The sequence below is a fragment of the Equus caballus genome, chromosome 1 (assembly GCF_041296265.1).
Source record: "Equus caballus isolate H_3958 breed thoroughbred chromosome 1, TB-T2T, whole genome shotgun sequence".
Taxonomy (NCBI): Eukaryota; Metazoa; Chordata; class Mammalia; order Perissodactyla; family Equidae; genus Equus; species Equus caballus.
Window position 1 is genome coordinate 198,032,894 of NC_091684.1, and position 20,460 is coordinate 198,053,353.

General features: G+C 34.6%; 1 protein-coding gene and 1 long non-coding RNA gene across 2 annotated transcripts in view; one reads left to right on the plus strand and one right to left on the minus strand.

Annotated features, from left to right (window-relative positions):
• Window positions 1-20,460, minus strand: part of MAP4K5 (mitogen-activated protein kinase kinase kinase kinase 5) — a 104,110-nt gene that overhangs the window by 69,510 nt on the left and 14,140 nt on the right. The window contains exon 2 of the mRNA XM_023624899.2: window positions 14,114-14,171. Coding sequence (XP_023480667.1) covers window positions 14,114-14,171 — 58 coding nt within the window. The remainder of the gene's footprint in view (window positions 1-14,113; window positions 14,172-20,460) is intronic.
• On the plus strand, window positions 242-20,058 carry LOC138918981 (uncharacterized). Its single transcript, XR_011428798.1, has 2 exons — window positions 242-406; window positions 19,195-20,058. It is a non-coding gene; the product is annotated as an uncharacterized lncRNA (long non-coding RNA).

Consider the following 20,460-nt stretch of genomic DNA (forward strand, 5'->3'; position numbering starts at 1 on the left):
GCCAGGAACAGCAAGTAGAAAAGCTTTAAAGCAGGAGTGTGTCTGGCATGTCAGAAAACGGAGAGGCCTGATGTTTCGAAAGTGAACCAGACAGTGGTAGAAGATGAGACCAGAGAGGAAGGAGAAGGCCAGATCAGATACGGTCTTTCCAGCCACCATAAGGACTTGGATTTTACTCTGAGTAAGAGGGCAAGCCTTTGAGAGTTTTCAGCAACAGAATGTAGAATCTTATCTTAGTTTCAGAAGGATTGCTCCGGTTGCTGTGTTGAGAACAGGTTCAACATGATGTGTGCTGGGGGGAACGGGGGGTTGATATGAAGGCCTTCAGCAGGGGATCACTGAGATGATTCATGCAGGAGCTGAAGCGGCTCAGACTAGGCTGGCAGCAAAGAAAGTGTCGAGAAAGGTGAGTCTGGATATATTCTGAAGGTGGAGCTTTTTAAAGGTGGGATTGTTTATTTTGTGAATGTTCCACAGGTGATTTTCATCTACCCTCCTTCCCCCAAAAGAACCACTAGTACAATTTGTGGTTACCTTCCTGAAGTATGCAGAGATTTATTGGTAGATCCTGTTTAGAACCCTAGCAATGTCTCCGCAGAGCCCCAAACCTATTCTGTCTCTTAAACCCCTAAAATTCTGTTCCTTTCACGTGACAATGTTTTGGGAAAGGCTATAAGCTTGACTAATACCAGCAAAATATTATTTAATATTATATATTTAACTTTTAAAACATTAGCATATTTTAATATTTCCACAAAAAGTGAAGCAGGATTTTCCAGTTGTTATTTCACTGGTTTATGCTTTTTATCAACTGGTTTATGCTTTTTATATCTACCATAAGTATTTCTACTTCATTGTTCATATATTATAATTATTAATCATGATGCTTCTGAGTTGTATTTCCTATTTTAACCCTCTAATTATTAATAAATATTCATGGAAAACTATCAGAAACATGTCTAGTTCTATATGGGCATCAATAACGGAAATCACCTTTTTTAAGCTAAACAAAACTTCTATATTTTATTCTTTATTATTGTACCACACAAATATTCCTATTTTAGAAAGTCAGACAATGTAGAAAAATGTAAAGGATAAAATTAAAATCACCCATGAATTCACTATGCAGAGATGCCCACCATAGCATTTTGTTTCCTTCCAGCCCTATAAGTATATGATTATGAGGTCTCTCCCACCACACACACAAACTGGACTCATAACTCTACCCTTTCACAATCTATTTTCACTTAATATTTTCTAAATATTTCCTGTGTCACTGAAAATCATTTAGAAGGCAACCAAATTGGAAAGGAAGAAACAAAATTCTCTCTCTTCACAGATGACATAATCTTATAGGCAGAAAACTCTAAAGATTCCACAAAAAAACTTTTAGAACTAACATACAAATTCAGAAAAGTTGTAGGATACAAAATCAACACAATCAGTTGTGTTTCTATACATTAACAATGAATAACTAGAAAAGGGAAATAAGAAAACAATTCTGTTTACAATAGCATCAGAAAGAATAACACACTTAGGAATGAAGCTGAGCAAGGAGGTAAAAGATTTGCACACTGAAAACTATAAAACACTGCGAAAAAAAATTAAAGAAGACACAAATAAATAGAAAGATACTCCATGTGCATGGATTAGAAGACTTAATATTGTAAAGATGTCGATACTACCCAAAGCAATCTACAGACTCAACACAATCTCTATCAAAATCCCAATGACATTTTTTTGAGAAATAGAAAAAATTCTCCTAAAATTCATATGGAATTTCAAGAGACCCCAAATAGCGAAAAAAAAAATTGAAAAAAAAAAAAAAAGAACAGAGTTGAAGGACTCACAGTTCCTGAATTCAAAACATACTACAAAGCTAGAGAAATCAAAACAGTGTGCTACTGGCATAAAGACAGACATACAGACCAAAGGTACAGAATAATGAGCCCAGAAATAAACCCAGACAACATGGTTAAATGATCTTTGACAAGGGTGCCAACACCACCCAATGAGGAAAAGAAAGTCATTTCAACAAATGGTGCTGGGGAAACTGAATATCCTCATACAGAAGAATGAAGTTGGACCTTTATCTTATACTGTATGCAAAACTCAACTCAAAATGGACTAAAGATCTAAACATAAGACCAAAAATTATAAAACTCCTAGAAGAAAACAAAGAGGAAAAGCTTCATGACACTGGATTTGGCTATGATACGAAAAGCACAAGCAACAAAAGCAAAAGTAGACAAATAGGACAACATTAAACTTAAAAATTTTTGTTCATCAAACAGCACTATCAACAGAGTGAAAAGGCAACCTATGGAATGGAAGAATATATCTGCAAATCATATATCTGATGAGGGTTATTATCCAGAATATATAAAGAAATCCTACAACTCAACAACAAAAAGTAATAACCCGATTAAAAAATAGGCCAACGACTTCAAGAGGCACTTCCCCAAAGAGGATATACAAACGGCCAACAAGCATACAAAAAGATGCTCAACATCATTAATCATCAGAGAAACGTGAATCAGAGCCACAATGAGATATCACCTCACACCTATTAGGAAAACTATTATCAAAAAACAGAGAATAACAAGCATTAGTAGGGATGTGAAGAAGTTGAAACCCTTGTGCACTGTTGGCAGTATTGTAAAACGGTGCAACCACTATGGAAAACAGTATGGCAGGTCCTTATCACAGTAAAAATATAACTACCATATGATCTAGTAATCCCATTTCTAGGTATACATCCAAAAGAATTAAAAGCAGGTCTCAAAGAGATATTTGCATCCCCATGTTCATGGCAGCACTATTCACAATAGTTGAGAGGTGGAAGCAACCCAAATGTCCATCAACGGATAAATGAATAAAAGAAATGTGGTATGTACATATAGTGACATACTATGTAGCCTTAAAAAAGGAAGGCAATCTTGTCATATGTTACAACATGAAATAAGCCACTTACAAAAGGACAAATACTGTATAATTCCACTTATATGAGGTATCTAAAGCAGTCAAATTTATAAATATAGAAAGTAAATGGTGGTTACCAGGGGCTGGGGAGAGAGGGCAAAGGAGAATTGTTATTTAGTGGATGTGGAGTTTCAGTTTTATAAGATGAAAAAGTTCTGGAGATCTGTTTCACAGCAATGCAAATACACTTAACACTATTGAACTATAAGCTTAAAAATGGTTAAGACAGTAAAGCTTATGTATTTTTTACCACAACAAAAAATAATTTAAAATTATGTGAATATAGCCTGATTTATTTAACCATCTCACTACAGTTGGATATTCAAGTTAAAAAAACTTTTTAAAAATAAAAATCCCGCAATCTAAAAATTTTGGTATTATTTACAGGAAAATTATAATGCAAAAAGCAGTTCTTTTAATTAATATTTGCAGTATCAAGCAATGGCAAAAGTTTTCTACACTAGCAAGTACTAAATACATTTCTGAAGTTTATGAAACAAAATCAATGTTAAAGATAGATACCAAAGAAAAAACAGATTCTCCTGTATAGCTCATAAATTAGCAGTATTATTTTCAGAAAACCAGTTAATCCATGCTAAATATTCTGTCACATAATTGTTAAATGTCCATGAAAAATATAGTGACACAATGGTGGTAATATTGTCAATTTGATTGTTTTGACGGGTATTCAGGAAATAATGAATTTTTCCATTGAGTAAGATGAACGTAGAATGTAAACAGATACAACAGCCATTTCTAACAAAACATTTTCTTTGGGGTGCCTATCTTAGATTCTGAAAATTCACTGAGAAAGAAAATATCAATTGTAAATTCACTAATTTAGAATCCGACATTGAAGTTTACCTTTTTTACTACATAGTAACAAAAAGTATCTATTTCAATTTCATCTTTTGTTTAAAAGCAAATTGGGATCAAATGAAACAGAGTAGCCTAGCATTACAAGTGAAAATATTTATTATCTGATAGCAGAAAATATCTATTTAGCCTTTATTAGTTTTCTGTACCTATATTCAAAGCCAATAAAAGAACATTGGTGGGCATGTGTGACCTCAAATTAACATTTTCCACCAATTCAGACTTGAACTTTCCAAATAGTGAAGTTACGGTACCAATATTTTACTTACAGATTGTTTTTAAAAATAAAAATTCTTAGATTTTTAAATAGAAGTACTGAAAAGCAAGAACATACCACTTAACCAGAATAGGTGACATTTGTCCTAATTGGCCAAAGCTCCAACTTTGGAATTTCTTCCATGAATGTTAACAAAGCAAACTAATAGCTGTTTAAATCTTTATATACTTTCTGACCTTTTAAAAATTTACTCTACTTTCTCTGCTTATACTTCCAGGAAACAAGATAAGGTAGTATAAAACAAAACTGAGAAAAGTTTTAACCATCTATTCAAAGCTATTTAAAGATTCCTACTTATTTGAAAACCGTCTAAATTAATGAAATACATTTAACTTGTTATTTTATTAAAAAATACTGGACTATTTAATGAAATTTCCAATTTAGCATTTTAAAAAACAAGCAAGCAAACAAAAGGCATATTACACTAATCACCCTGGGCAACGATTTAATATTTATTAAATTCCATCCCTGTAAGCAAGAGTCATAGTTTTTTTTCTTTTTTCCTATTGAGGTATAACTGACAGACAACACTATATTAGTTTCAAGTATACAACAAAATGATTAGCTATTTGTATATAGTATTGTGAAATGATCACCACAATAAGTCTAGTTAACATCCACCACCATACATAGCTACAGATTTTTTTCTTGTAATGAGATCTTTTACTCTCTTAGCAACTTCCAAATATGCAATACAGTATTATTAACTATAGTCACCATGCTGTTCATTACATCGCCAGGACTACTTATTTTATAACTGGAAGTTTGTACCTTTGACCCCCTTCAGCCATTTTGCCCAGCACTTCTAACCCCTGACTCTGGCAACCCCTAATCTATTTTCTGTATCTATGAGCTTGGTTTATTTTGTTTATTTGTTTTAGATTCCACATATAAGTGAGATCATATGGTATGTGTCTTTCTCTGTCTGATTTATTTCACTTAGCATAATGCCCTCAAGGTCCATCTGTGTTGTCAAAAACGGCATGATTTCATTCTTTTTTATGGATGAATAATATTCCATTGTATATATATATATACCACATTTTCTTCAACCATTCATCCGTTGATGGACACTTAGGTTGTTTCCATGTTTTGGCTCTTGGAAATAATGCTGCAATGAAAATGGGAGTGTAGATATCTTTTAGAGTTAGTGTTTTCATTTTCTTCAGAAAAATATCCAGAAGTGGAATTGCTGGATCATATGGTAGTTCTGGTTTTAACTTTTTGAGGAAGCTCCACACTGTTTTCCATAATGGCTGCACCAATTTACATTCCCAACAACAGTGCACAAGAGCTCCCTTTTCTCCAACCCTTACCAACACTTCTTCTTATCTTTTTGATAAAAGACTTTCTAACAGGCATGAAGTGATATCCCATTGTGGTTTTGATTTACATATCTTTGGGTGATTAGTGATGCTCAACACCTTTTCATGCACCTGTTGGCCATCGGTATGTCTTCTTTGGAAAAATGTCTATTCAGATCCTCTGCTCATTTTGTAATCAGATTGCTTGTTTTTGTTATGGAGTTGTTCATAGTTTTTAAAAAACTATAATTCATATAATTTTAAAGCACTATCATGTAGTGTCACCACAAAAGAGAGATAATGGAAGGAGAGAAAAGAGGGGAGGGGAAAGTAGGATTCTGATGATCAGCTTTCCCAGGAATCTTACTCCTGTTCTGGCTGTCAGCTGCCACTAGCTACAGACTTGTTGAGCAAAATGAGCATCTGTAAAATGAGTTCAAGGGAGGCTGGAATTCACAGACAGACAGGAAAACATGGCGACGTGCATCATCGTAATATCTGCCATCTCTTAGGGTAGTCCTGATGCCTGACCAAAGAGATGGAAAATCCAACTAAAACTCAAAATGCTATTGCTGGTATCGATTGTTTCAATACTAATCATTGGTAAGTCAAACTTTATTAGAATGTCACCATTTGTAAGATGGTGTCTATATTTAATAAATATCTACTATATAAATGAGATACAAAATGGTTAAATCATTCTTGAAAACAATCATTTGCCTGTGTATACCACAGGGCAACAAAAATGGAAGGAATGGTGACTCTTTTTTCAATCATTTTTGTGGTTAATTAAAAAAACTAATTCTCGGGGCTGGCCCCGTGGCCGAGTGGTTAAGTTCGCGCGCTCCGCTGCAGGCGGCCCAGTGTTTCGTTGGTTCGAATCCTGGGCGCGGACATGGCACTGCTCATCAGACCACGCTGAGGCAGCGTCCCACATGCCACAACTAGAAGAACCCACAACGAAGAATACACAACTATGTACCGGGGGGCTTTGGGGAGAAAAAGGAAAAAATAAAATCTTTAAAAAAAAAACAAAAAACTAATTCTCTGTGCTAATCTATTTTTATTCTTAACTCTAAGCTTCACTTTAGAATTTTTATGAGTATTAGGAAGACCCTTAAAAGCAATCTGTTTCTGTAAAATTTTAAATATAATATTATAAAATTAAATTGCCATGGGCAAGTCAGTAAATCTATAATAAAATTCAGGACTCTAGAAGTATAGTAAATTTCAAAAATCTATTTTTAACTTTGGTGAAAAGTATTAAGTTCACAGCTGGGATATCATTTACTTAAAAACGTCTTGTTTATATTTTACCAGACATAAGGCTTTTTCCAAGTCATACTGGCAAATAATTATCTTTTCATGTCTAAACATAATCCTAAACCAGCTCATCTGTTAAATCAATATAAGGAAGCACTTTTGTATTAAACTGGCTGTAGTGCGACTTTTTATGAAGCTGTTGAGTACAGTTAAGAATTCATTTCTGAAATACAGCTGTCTCCAGAATTATTTGAAGTAGCTGAACTGAATGTTGGGAAAATTCATTAGCATTCCATCATATTTTTGACCTAAACATTCCCTTAAGTCTGTTCCAAAAATGTGAAAAACATCATCTACTTTGGCTTTACTGAAAATACTAAAAAAAAATGGTATAAAAATCCATGAACATAGAAAACATTTTTCTTAAAAAGGCAAAAACCAAAAACAAATCCACAAATAAAATGTAATGGAACAACCCAAATGAATAAAATCACTGTCACAAATAGAAGATCAATTCCTCAAATTCTAAAGCACGGATGATAAAAATAAATGAAACTATTTACTAAAAAGAAAAGTACATATATTTAAAGTATAAGAGAAGCTCATTTTACTTCTCAAGTGACTAATTTTATTGCTGTTATTTACTAGAGTTACTAATATTACAATTACTATTAACCGTGAATAGAAATGTGAAGACACAGTAAACATTAAGGCCTGATTTTCTGAACATCACAGCTTAGAGAAGACATGCAGAATTAGAGCCACAATCAGGCAGAAGCAACAAGCGACGTACAAGACGAAAATGTCAAGCTGGCCTTACAGTTTTCTCTAACACTATTCAAGGGAGAAAAGGGTTATAGATTTTTTTGAGGATGGGAGAAGAATTATGGTGCAATAATTCTGTATCCAGTCAACCAGTGATCTTATTCAAAGGTAACAGAAAGACATGTACAAGATTCGCTTGTACAAAGACTATTTACTGAGTGCCTACTGCATGCCTATCCTGCTCCAGGTGCTGAAATACAACAGCGAGGACGGATCCACCATCCTCGTGGATCTTACATTCCAGGAGACAGACAGACATTAAACAAACCAATACATATAAATAAATTAAAAAAGCATCAGGCACTCACATGTCCTATGCAAAGAACTACAATAACAAGGGCCTAGGTGGTGACTTTAAATTAGGGAGTCAGAAATGGGTCTCCTGAGGACAAGACGTTTAAGATCTGAATGACGAGGAGCCTCTGAGCAAAAGGTTATGAAAAATAGTACTCCAGGCAGAATGGAATGGCTGGTTTAATCTTGCACTGTTTACATAAAAAGAAAATGGAAGCAGAGCAGGGAAGGGAAAATTATATATGACAAGCTCAGCGAAGCAGACAGGGAGGGTCACGTGGTTTTATAAGCAAGGGTCAAAGTTTGAATATTATTCTAAGTGGATCTGGAAGCCTCAGGAAGGTTTACGCAGTAGAGCGCTATGATCCGATCTGTGTTTAAAAAGATCACCCTGGTAGCTCTGTGGAAGGAAAGCAGACGGTGGCAGAAGGCAGGTGTGGGAGGAGATCAGGGGTGGAGACGGCAATGAAGAGAGGTGGATGGATTCAGGACATGCTTCGGAGGTGGAGCTGAAGGAACTTATGATAGACTGACACTGGAGTGCAAATAAAAGAGAGAAATCAAGGACAATGCCTGGAATTTTGGCTTGGCTAACTGCTCGCCAAACTGCAAAAGACTGAGGGAAGAGCAGGTTTGGGAAGAACAATCAATTTGTCGGTTCAAATTATATTATTCCTAATACGTATGGGAAAATCTATGTGATGATATGACTCATCCTATCGACAGTTGATATAAAATAAGTGAATCAGAATGACTAGAACGTGGCCTGAGAAGACCAGTAGTGGACACTGATCTACTTAAATATAAAACTAAGTCTAAATAATAGGTGTTTTATAATCCTTAAAAGAAAAAGATATGCAGACACACTCATGCCCCAGTATAATCAAAAAGTTCTGAGACTAAAACTCCCAAATAAACTAACAAATGTCTGAAAACTGGGAGAAGTGGTAGGAGGGTAGAAAATAAGCAAAATTCAACATTTTTAAACCTGAAAAGTCAATGACCGTTTCATTTCTCAAGTTGATAAATCAAAAACATTAAGTATATTATTCAAAGTCTTACAAGCCATCCTCTGATGAAACTAGACTGTGTACCTTTCATATTATCAGCAGTAAAAATAAAGGAAACCTCTAGCCATTATTTTTCTAAAAAAGATTCAAGAAACATTAAGAATGAAAAACCACAACAGAAGATCAAACATGTCACTGAACATAATATAGTGATGGACTCATCTACTAAAAGGAACACTCAGACAGGGTTAAAAAATAAAACTCAAATATGATGTTTTACAAGAGAAACACCTAAAAATCAATGACCCAGAAAGGATTAAAGTAAAATGATAGGCCCAAGCACGGCAGCTCTGTCCATCTGCCACACGCCACATGAGTATGTTTGCTATATGCCACATGGATAGGAACAAAAGGAAGGAGGGCAGGCAATATCAACATGTGACAAAGTTACATTTAGGGCAAAAAAAGGCATCAAAGAGCACTAAAAATAATACTTCTACCAGAAAAACTATGAGAAAATACCAAAAGACTACCAGAGAGAAAATAAATCCAATAAAATCAATGACTTACATAAATGTCAACAGTAACCAACTACAAAGTGTAAGAGGGGGAAAAAATGCCATTCACAATAGTGAGAAATACCATAAATATGAAGATTCATGTGGCAAAAGCTGTAACACCTTCCTGGAGATCTGAATAAGAAAAAAAATCCTTATTATTGTCAAAATGCCAAGTCTTCTAAATTAATCTCACAAGCTTTTTTTCTCTTTGAGAAAAATGATTTTAAAGTTCTCCTGGAAAAAAATTATGAAAATAGAAAAGAAATAACTAAAAAATAAAAGCAATGAAGATTATATAATGCAATGAAAAGTCAGAGTCATCAGAAACAGGATAGTACCGAACTACGAACAGGAGGGGGAAAAAAATCACTGGAACAGAAAACAAAACCCACAGTTCCATGGAAATCGAGCTTAGGAAAACTCGAGCATTTCAATCCTGTGAATGAAAGGCTGGCAAACAGTTTTGGGAAACTGTGCAGTCCTCTGAAAAGAAGAGCCCTGGAGCCCTCCTTCCCCCTCAAGCAAACTGTTCCTGATGCGGCAAATGCTGACATGTCGGAAGAAAAACAGAAAAAACTACAAGAGATTACAGTTAAGTAGTTTTAGAACTGTCTAGCAGAAAAGGCCCAAGCATGAGGAAGAGGGGAGCAGAGAAAGGAGGGGTGACAAATTTATCTGAGGGGAAAACGCACACCTCTGCACAGAAAGGAACAGGATCACAGGCAGAGGAAAAAGACAGAGCCAAAGTGGAGAGAACTTTTAAAACATACGAAGTGTTACTATTCTCAAAGTGCAGTCAGCATCTAAAAACCAATAATGAAAGACAACTTGACAGCAGTGGGCCAAGTATACATATAGGCAATTAAGAGAATATAAAAATGGTCAAACACTAAAATCACGTTATCAAGCATTTATCGAACTTCTATGTTATTCTTCTTGGGGGAAAGAATTTAAACACTGGCCAATTTTTATATATGAGTGAATTCTAATATAAAGTCAGCAGCTTTGACAAAGCAAGGCAGTGAGAAATTCCAACCTTTCAAAGTGTCTTAATTTATAGTCTTAGCAATTAATCCTTATGTGTTAAATAAAAACATCATATAATGACATATTTTTCTTTTTTATGGCTTACTGAGAAGTCAGAATTGTAGGATTTTAAAAATAAACTCATTAATTCCTTACATGAACTGTAACCAAACGTAAGCCATACCCTGAAGTCAAATAAGCGAAACACGTGATAACCAGCCCAGTGCGCTCACTGAAGGCAGAGCAGGGATGCGCGTGCATGCTCCCTCTGCAGCCCCACTCACTCAGCATCTGGAAGGCAACTGTCCCTGGAACTTCAAGTGACTGCTGGGGGCAGGGGGGACCGGGTGTAGCAAGTGCTTGCAGAGTTCTGTTACAATCTCTTCTGTTAGCGACATTTTGGAGATCATTCTATACTTATTAGGTGCACCTTAAGAGGACGCTAAAAGACCATCATTACAACAATTTCTATTATCCGGGAAAAAAGATACTGTGCCATATCTCAAAGCTTATTTTTAAAGTGTTGCAGCATATGCTACCTCAGTAATATCTCTCTAATGAATCATACACACAATGATCAAAATATTGTATTTGAAATGCAAAACCATTTTAACTGCTCAAATTAAGAAATTGGCATAATTATGGTCACACAATTACTTTACATGTCTAAGTTTATGAAGCAGCAAATGAACAGATTACCAAATATTCACCCACCTGGTCAAAAATTACTAATCTTCATCCCAATGACATTTTTTGCAGAAACAGAAAAATCCACCCTAAAGTCTATATGGAATCTTAAGGGACCCTAAATAGCCAAAATAATCTTAAAAAAGAACAGAACTGGATGACTCACACTTCCTAACGTCAAAATTTACCACAAAGCTATAGTAATCAAAATAGTGTGATACTGGCATAAAGACAGACATATAGATCAATGGAACAGAACAAGAGCCCAGAAGTAAACCCTTGCATATACGGTCAAATGATTTTGACAAGGGTGTCAAGACCATTCAATATGGAAAGGACAGTCTTTTCAACAAATGGTGCTGGCAAAAGTGGATATCCGTAAGCAAAAGAATGAAGTTGGACTCTTAGCTAACATTATATACAAAAATTAACTCAAAATGGATCAAAGACCTAAAACTATAAAGCAAGACCTAAAAGTATAAAACTCTTAGAAGAAAACATAGGGCAAAAGCTTCATGACATTGGATTTGCCAATGATTTCTTGGATATGATACAAAAGGTACAGGCAACAAAAGAAAAAAAGACAAATAGGACTTCATGAAAATTTTAAAATTTTGTGCCACAAAACACACTATCAACATAGTAAAAAGGCAAACCACAGAATGGGAGAAGATATTTGCAAATCATCTGGTAAGGGATTAATACCTAGAAAATATAGACGACTCTTAAAACTGAACAAAAAACCCCAAACAAATCGATTCATAAATGGACAAAGGACTTGAATAGACATTTCTCCTAAGGAGAAATACAAACAGCCAATAAGCACGTGAAAAGATGTTCAACATCAGCAATCATTAGCAAAATGCAAAAAAAGGGGATATGAAATAATGATACCCTTCACACTCCAACAGGATGGCTGCTATAACAAACAAAACAGAAAAATAAGTGCTGGCAAGGATATGAAAAAAGTAGAACCCTGTTTCAATTGCTGGTAAGAATGTAAAACGGTACAGCCACTGTGGAAAATAGTACGGTGGTCCTTCAAAAAATTAAAAATAGAATTACCACATATTTAGCAATTCCACTTTTGGGTATATACCCAAAAGACTGAAAGCAGAAATATTTGTACACTCATGCTCACAGCAGCATTGTTCATAATAGCTAAAATGTGGAAGCAACTCATTTGTCCATCAACAGATGAATGGATAAGTAAAATGTGGTATATCCATACAGTGGAATGTTGTTCAGCCTTGAAAAATAAGAAAATTCTGACATATGTGACAACATGGATGAACCCTAAGGACATTATACTAAGTGAAATAAGCCAGTCACAGAAAGACAAATACTGCATGATTCCACTTACATGAGATCCCTAGAGTAGTCAAAATCACAGAGACAAAAGGTAGACTGGTGGTTGCCAGGGGCTGGAGGAGGCGGGAAAGGGAAGATATTGTTTAATGGGGACAGAGTTTCAGTTTCACAAGATGAAGCGAGTTCTGCAGATGGATGGTGGTGATGGCAGCACAACATCATTAATGTATTTTACACCACTCAACTGAACACTTAAAAATGATTTAGATGGTAAATTTTACATTATGCGTATTTTGCCACAATAAAAAAAAATGAAGGAAAAAAGCTACTACTGCTCTCATTAGAAACTTTTAGTTGTGACAACATGGATGGACCATGAAGGCATTATACTAAGTGACATAAGTCAGAAAGAGAAAGACACCAACTGATCTCACTTATATGTGGAATCTTCCAAAAAAACAACCACGCTCACAGACACAGACAACAGATTAGAGGTTGTCAGAGCCAGGAGTGGGGTGGGTGAAACGGGTGAAGGGAGACAAAATATACAAACTTCCAGTTATTCCTGGGGATGCACTGTACACCATGGAGACTACAGTTAATAATGCTGTATTGCATATTTGAAAGTTGCTAAGAGAGTAGATCTTAAAAGTTCTCATCACGAGAAAAACAGTCTGCAACTATGTATGGTGGTGGATGCTAACTAGACTTACCATGGTGATTATTTCACAATACTTTATACAAATAGCTAATCATTATGTTGTGTACCTGAAACTAATATAATGTTGTATGACAATTATACCTCAATAAAAAAAAGAAAAGAGTATTTACTGACCTAGAAAATGTCCTTTATGTAACGTTGGTGAGGAACAGCACACAGTACATGCAGTATACGCTAACTTTGTAAAATGTTTACATGTATACATAGGAGGAAAATGGGAGGAAATATACTAAAAGGCAATAATACTTCTCTCTGAGTGATAGAGTAACAGATTATTTTTATTTTCTTCTCTACAAATCCTGAATTTTCTATTCTTTGCAGTTAACCTGAGCACAGTACCAGTTTTAATACATTTTTTTAAAGATCCTATCATTAACAAAATAAAAAGGAAACTTTTAGGATATCAAAATAATGAAACTGTTTCAGGTTTTATATACTAGTTTTGTTTTCAAAGCAAGTTAGTCAGTATATTTTAAAACAAAGTCTTATGACAAAGGTGTTAAAAAAATAAGCACTAGGCTAAGGCCAGAATTATTAAACCTAAATCAACCAGTCAGAGAACAGATGACATATAAAATATCATTATCCTGAATATTACTGAATAGCCCCCAAAAATCAATAAATACTTTCCTAATCAAATTCTTATGAAAGTTAAAATTGAAGTCCAAATATTTCACTGCAATCTTAAAAGAAAATTATTTTAATATTGTCAATGTCTTCCAATTTTTGAATGTGCATATTTCAAATTTTATTTAGCAACAAAACTATTACATCAAACTCATCTTTAAATAACAACCTCCTTTGGAATTTAATTTAACCATATTAGAGATATCCTGCTGCCCTAACAAGATATAAATAAGATTTCTTTTGGAAGAAGGGAAACAAACAAGGAAATACGGAAAATGCTTTTAAGTCCTATATTTATGACCTGCACAAGCAAAGTGTTCAAAAATTGTCTTGAGGGTTGTAATACATACCAGGCTCCAATTTGATAATTTTTACTGCAGCCAACTCTCCCGTATGTATATTTCTGGCCTAAAATGAAAATGAAAATAAAATTTTTAAAAAGTGTGTTAACTACCTATATAAAAGTTACTTGGCACTATGTTAATTAGTTGCTATCAATTATGTTTTTAACAAAGTTAAAACCCAAAATCTGTATTTCCAATAAAATGAGTATACTCATTTTCCCATTAAATAAAAATATACAAAAGATACACATATACAGAAAGTTACCTTTAGTCCCACCACACAAAAACAGTTCCTGTTTAAAATTTTGGTGTACTTCCTCCAACTCTTTTTTTTTTTTCTTTCAGGGAAAGATTCACCCTAAGCCAACATCTGTTGCCAATCTTCCTCCATCTTTTCCCCCAAAGCCCCAGTGCATAGTCGTGTATAGTTGTAAGTTCTTCTGGTTCTTCTACGTGAGATGCCGCCACAGATAACTACTGACAGACAAGTGGTGTGGTTCCATGCCTGGGAACTGAACCCAGGCCACCGAAGTGGAGTGCACCGAACTTTAACTGCTAGTTCATTAGGGCTGCCTCCTCCAAGTCTTTTCTTTATATTGAGTTAATACTTTTTTTAATCTAAAAGAAATACACATGGTCTTTATATATTTTATATATACATAAAGATAGTCAGAGGTCATTAAAGGGAACCTTTTTTAAAAATCATCTATATCTTCCAACCCAGAGAAAAAAAAGTTAATATTTAGTGTATGTGTTTTCTTTTTTTGCCCTACATGTGCCGCATGTGTGTGTATGTGCATGTGTGTGCATGCGAGTGTAGAAAAAGATGTCATTGCATTCTTCTACAACATGATTTGCAATGCTGCCTAATCTTCCATTGATGGGATATATAATTTAATTAATCTGCTATTGTTGGACATTTAGGATTTTAATATTCTTTTACAATTACAAATAGATGGATAACTATATCTTAGCTTTATATCTATCCACAGCCTTGATTATTTCCTTCAGATAAATTCCTAGAAGAAAAACTATTTACTACTTAACAAAATATCATGGACAGACTTACTATAATTAGTGCTGCAATGACTATCACTGTAAATATTTTAGCACATATCAGACTTTATCAGCAAGGCAATCTAGAAATATAATTGTTAGGACAATAGATATGTGGATTTAAAATAGATATATTGCCATATTGCTCTAAAAAAAATTTGTGACTTTATACTCCCACCACCTTGGATGTTAAATCTGTATCTACCAAGTTCTACTGTAGCTACAAATTTTTATTGTTTTTAAAACTATGTACTTTCTCAATGTTACGTGTAATTTTAAACAGCAAATTAATAGTCCATATGATCATTCTCCCTCACTGCTAGACATTAAGGGTGTTACTCATAGTCTTTTCATTATTTAAGATTATTTCTTTCAAATGGATTCTAAAATATGAAATTATCATGTCAAAGGGTATGAATAAGAACACTTAATCAAAGGGTATGAATAAGAACACTTAAGGCCATCAATACAAACTGCCGAAACAGTCTAAAAAAGCCTTGGAACATTATATTGTCATCACTAATATGAATGCTCACTTTCACTGCACCTAGCGGCACACCACATGTGGAAATGTAATTTAATAATTTACAACGTCTTTCACTTACTATATTAAATTCGAAAGTGAACTTTCATCCTTGGCATAAAAAATAAGAAGTGTATGATAAAACAGGAAAGTATGATACACTAATTTGCTGGATTAGATAAGTCATGTTACCAGAGGAAACAGGAAAAGCAAATGGGAAAGCAACAGAAGGATGACAAAGAATGTAGTGAAGGGAGCTTCAGAACGACATCCAGAGGATAAGAAAAAGAAAAAGGGGTACAAAGGGAAAGTCACAAACAGAAAGAAGACAAAAAAGAGGATTTTCTACAGCAGAAGTCTCAAATACTTTGTGATGAAAGTCCTCATTTTCCTCATCTACTCTGATCAAGGGGTTAAGAAGAGGCCTCAGGGAGAGAGAACAGACATTTTAACTCCCCCCCATCATCAACGAACACACTTAGAGGAATGGGAACAGGTGGCCAGCAGCCACCCATCATTCCCACCCTCTCCTCTTTCTTGCCCTTGGACAAAAGACTTGTCTGTTAGCCTCAGGTCTTGTCCCAGTTCCTAAGAGCTTTCAGCACTGCAATCACCCTTGGGTTACTGAAAGTTACGTGCATATAGATTTAGGTCGTCCACTGCTCAACATTTCACGTGCCAGTGAGATTCGGGGACAGAAAGCATGGCCAGAAGTTACAGAAGCAGTAATGATAACTGACCTCCTGGGAATCTTGTTACGTGGTTACAGATGTGTGTTAGAAGACAAATTCCATCATAATGATGGCAATTACATTTGGAATGCTTTATAGTTTGGAGGAACTTTCATATTCATTATTTAGTTCTATCTATTTAAAAACAAAAAAGACTTAGCTCAGTAGAGTTGAGTGACTTGCCAGGGCCATCCTGCTGACAGGGGCAGGAGTCAGAGCAGGAGCCCAGCACTGCATCCGGACGCCAAGCTTTTATTGCTCCTTTCAGTACATGAGAGCTCTCTTTCTGTTTTTTAAATGCAACAGGCTCACGTGGACATTAGCTAGTTAAGGACTTATTCAAGTCACCATAAGCAATCCCTCTGCAAATTATTATTCCGTTTCCTAAACATCTCTTGAATACATTTCCTCTTCTCCTCCATTGCTTGTTTTTTAAAATAAAGTTTAAAAAAATGCAACAGGTACTAGAGAAAAGTACTAACTGGATAATATTGAATAGATCTCAGGGGTGCCTTGTTGCAAATAAATTTACAAAGTAATATACTAATCATCTTTTACATTAAATTAACCGTTATTTCCTACGATGATTTTCAATGTAAAGGAATGTGACTCCTACATATTTAAAGTCTTAAAGAAATAATTTGAGAGATGAATTTGATCCCAGGAAAAATCTTACTGATTAAGTACTCTAAAAACAGTTAAGTAAAAGTCAGTAGCCTTCCAACATGTTTAGCTTCTAAGGCTCTTGCATCACAATCCAGCAAACATATCCACTTCTATCCCTAAATGTGAGTACATTTCCTGGTTTTCCCTTGTTCCCATCCCCCTGATAATTCAAAGAATTTCACTGGAATCCTAGAAAACAGAAAAACATCTATGGACATAAAGTGGAAGTTTCTACACTGGGAAGAAAGATTTAAGTGTAAGAGAGATGGCACAAGAAAGTAATATGTATGTACACTCACAAATAGGGACAGTTGAACAGTCAAGCTTCTAAATTTCAGGTAAGAAATGCCACGTCTAACTCATGTGACGTGATAGATGCTGACACATCTGCAACAACACAGTATCTTCAGGCTATTCATTACTCCAGTTTTCCAAGCAAAACAGGCATTAGAGCAATGTACTCTGCCAGTCACTAGAAACCGAAAGAAAATATGAGTCTACACTTCCCACTTACAGACTACCAAACAAGTGCCAACAACATGAAAAGATCTAATATGCTTCTCTGAGAAGTCTAGAACAATTAATTCTGGTTTCAGTCAGATTAATCAGAAGTAAATGACTTGTTGTCTAGTTTGAAAACATTATCCTCATTCTGCTACATTCTCCTTCCCTTGCCCTTCTCCTCTCCCCCTCAGTCAATTCAAACTTGTCCTTCAGAATGCCACTTAGGAATCACCTCCTCCAGAAAGTCTTGCCTGATATCCCAAGGCTGGATTAAGTGTGTTTTCTTCTTAGCCCTGGGCATGATTCTTTGCAGGACTGTGCCTCAGACAGATGCTCTATAAATTTGCTGAATGGACAAATATGATTGAGGAAGGTTATTACTGTCTTCACTTAAAAAATAAGAATAAAACATTAAAATCCTCTATAACTAGGAAGTGCTATGAAATTTACAATATACTGTTTTAAATGGCCAATTACTTCTTTTTACGTTGATTCATTTTCAATTTTTATTACCATGAATTAAATAAAGCATTTTGGAGAAAAAATTTATTTGTAAAAAATTACAAAATAATATTTTGTTTTTAAAAATTCAAATAATATAAAACAATTATAAGATGACAGACACCCTCCCTTCTAATCTCATCCCCCTGAGGTAACTACTATTAATAGTTTAGAGTATATCCTTCCAGATTTTCAATGAAGTTGATTCTTAAGAACACATATACTGACAGTTTGACAGTTTCTCACAAAGCTAAACATAGTATTACCGTATGACCCAGCAATTCCCATTTCTAGGCATTTACCCAATTAAGTTAAAAACTTATGTCCAGACAAAAACCTGCACAAAAATATTTACAGCAGGCTTTATTCATAATTTATTTATTCATAATTGCCAAAACTGGAGCAATCAAGATGTCCTCCAGTAGATAAATGGATACACAAACTGTGGTACATCCTTACACTAGAATATTATTCAGTGATAAGAAGAAATGAGCCATTAAGCCATGAAAAGACATGGAAGAACCTTAAACGCATATTGCTACGTGAAAGAAGCCAGTCTGAAAAGGCTACATACTATGATTCCAATTCTATGACATTCTGGAAAATGCAAAGCTATAGAGAGAGTAAAAAGAACAATGGTTGCCAGGGGTTTTGGGGGGAGAGTGATGGATGGGTGAAACACAGGGGCTTTTTAGGGTGGTGAAACTATTCTGTATGAAACTGAAAGGGTGGATACATTGTCAGTATCTATCTGTCAGAACCCATGGAACATACAATACAAAGAGTGAAACCTTATTGTAAATATGGACTATAATAATAATTTATCAATATTGGTTCAATAATTGTAATAAATGTTCCGCACTAATGCAAGACATTAATAAAAGGGGAAATTGTGTGGGTGGTTAGGTGTAGGTGTGGATGTAACTCTATGTACTATCTGCTCAAATATTCTGTAAATCTAAAACTGTACTAAAAATTAAGTCTATTAATTATTTTTTAAATACATATAAAATTATTTGTTAAGTATATAGATACTTTCAGACACATTCATGAGTCAATTTTTATGATTAGAATCAACACAAATATGTTGTGTTTCAATTTAATAGAACCAAAATGAAGAGGAAAGGACCAAGGACACCTTGATTTTTTTTTAAAGAGATTCTGACGGGCTCAGAAAGGAACAGATCATTGGAGGATTTGAACAACAACTACAGAACCACATAAAATAAAGAAGCATTTTAAAATCCAGCTACACCATGCAGAAGCCAAAATATATGTAGTTACAGAAGCAAAAACTAAAGAAAATACTATAAGCTATAACTCCCACTGATAAGATAAATACTTAAATGTCAGTCTCCATTTTGAAGACACGTTTCTGTTCTCTCCAAATGAAGAACTGATGGGCAAATGTTAGTACTCGGTAATTTTCCAGCTGAATTTTTAAAACAGAAAGCAGTACCAGGCTCTTTTATAATGAAAGGCAAAGAGGCTTTCAGAATAAAAGATCTTCTAAACAGAGACTTTACAGATCCAATTTACTAAAGAGATCTTTCAGAAACTGAACTATACAATTTCACACTGGAATCCAGAAGAGTCATACATAATCCTCGTTTTTGAAACCCAACATTTCCCTCCAACAAGTTAAATGTGATATTCTCGAGTATTTTTGGTTTTAACTTTAACACACAATTTGAAGATCCTGCATTATGTTTACAAAAGGAACTAACAGAAGTACCACAGCCTCTCCAAAAAGGATCTAAATATATTTCTGATTCCTATTCATTATAGTAGGTTATTGGTTTACACTAATATTCAGACTTAAGAGTATACTAAACACCCAGAAATCACACAAAGTACTTTACTACAGTATATCTCTTATTTAACTCTTATTACTCAGGAATTGAAATTACTGAGTGAAAAAAGATAAACTAATAATAAATGAGGTCAGTGTCATTATAGAATCCATAAAAGAGCCTTTCCGAATGTTAAATTAAGTTTCCATTCTTATCGCCAATGCCTTTCCCTTTAATCTCTTAATTAACATTTCCAAGTCAATTTATTTCTGGAGAAGTACGTTAACTTATACTCTTTTCCTGTCCTGGATTTTTAAATTCATAGTAAAAAGTTATGCTTAGATCTACACTTGCACCAAGAAAAAAAATTAGACACTGCTCTTCCCAACTAATCTACTTCAACAATATTATGCAGTTGCCAGTTTTATCAGCCATAACTTTCCCACACGATGTGAAATTTTTAATGTGGCAAATAATTAAAGGAAAGGTCTCGTGTCTAGACACTTTACCTACAAGTTTTCAACAAAGAACAGGAAGATATGACTCAATGCACAGTACATCTCAGTAGCCATGAAGTTA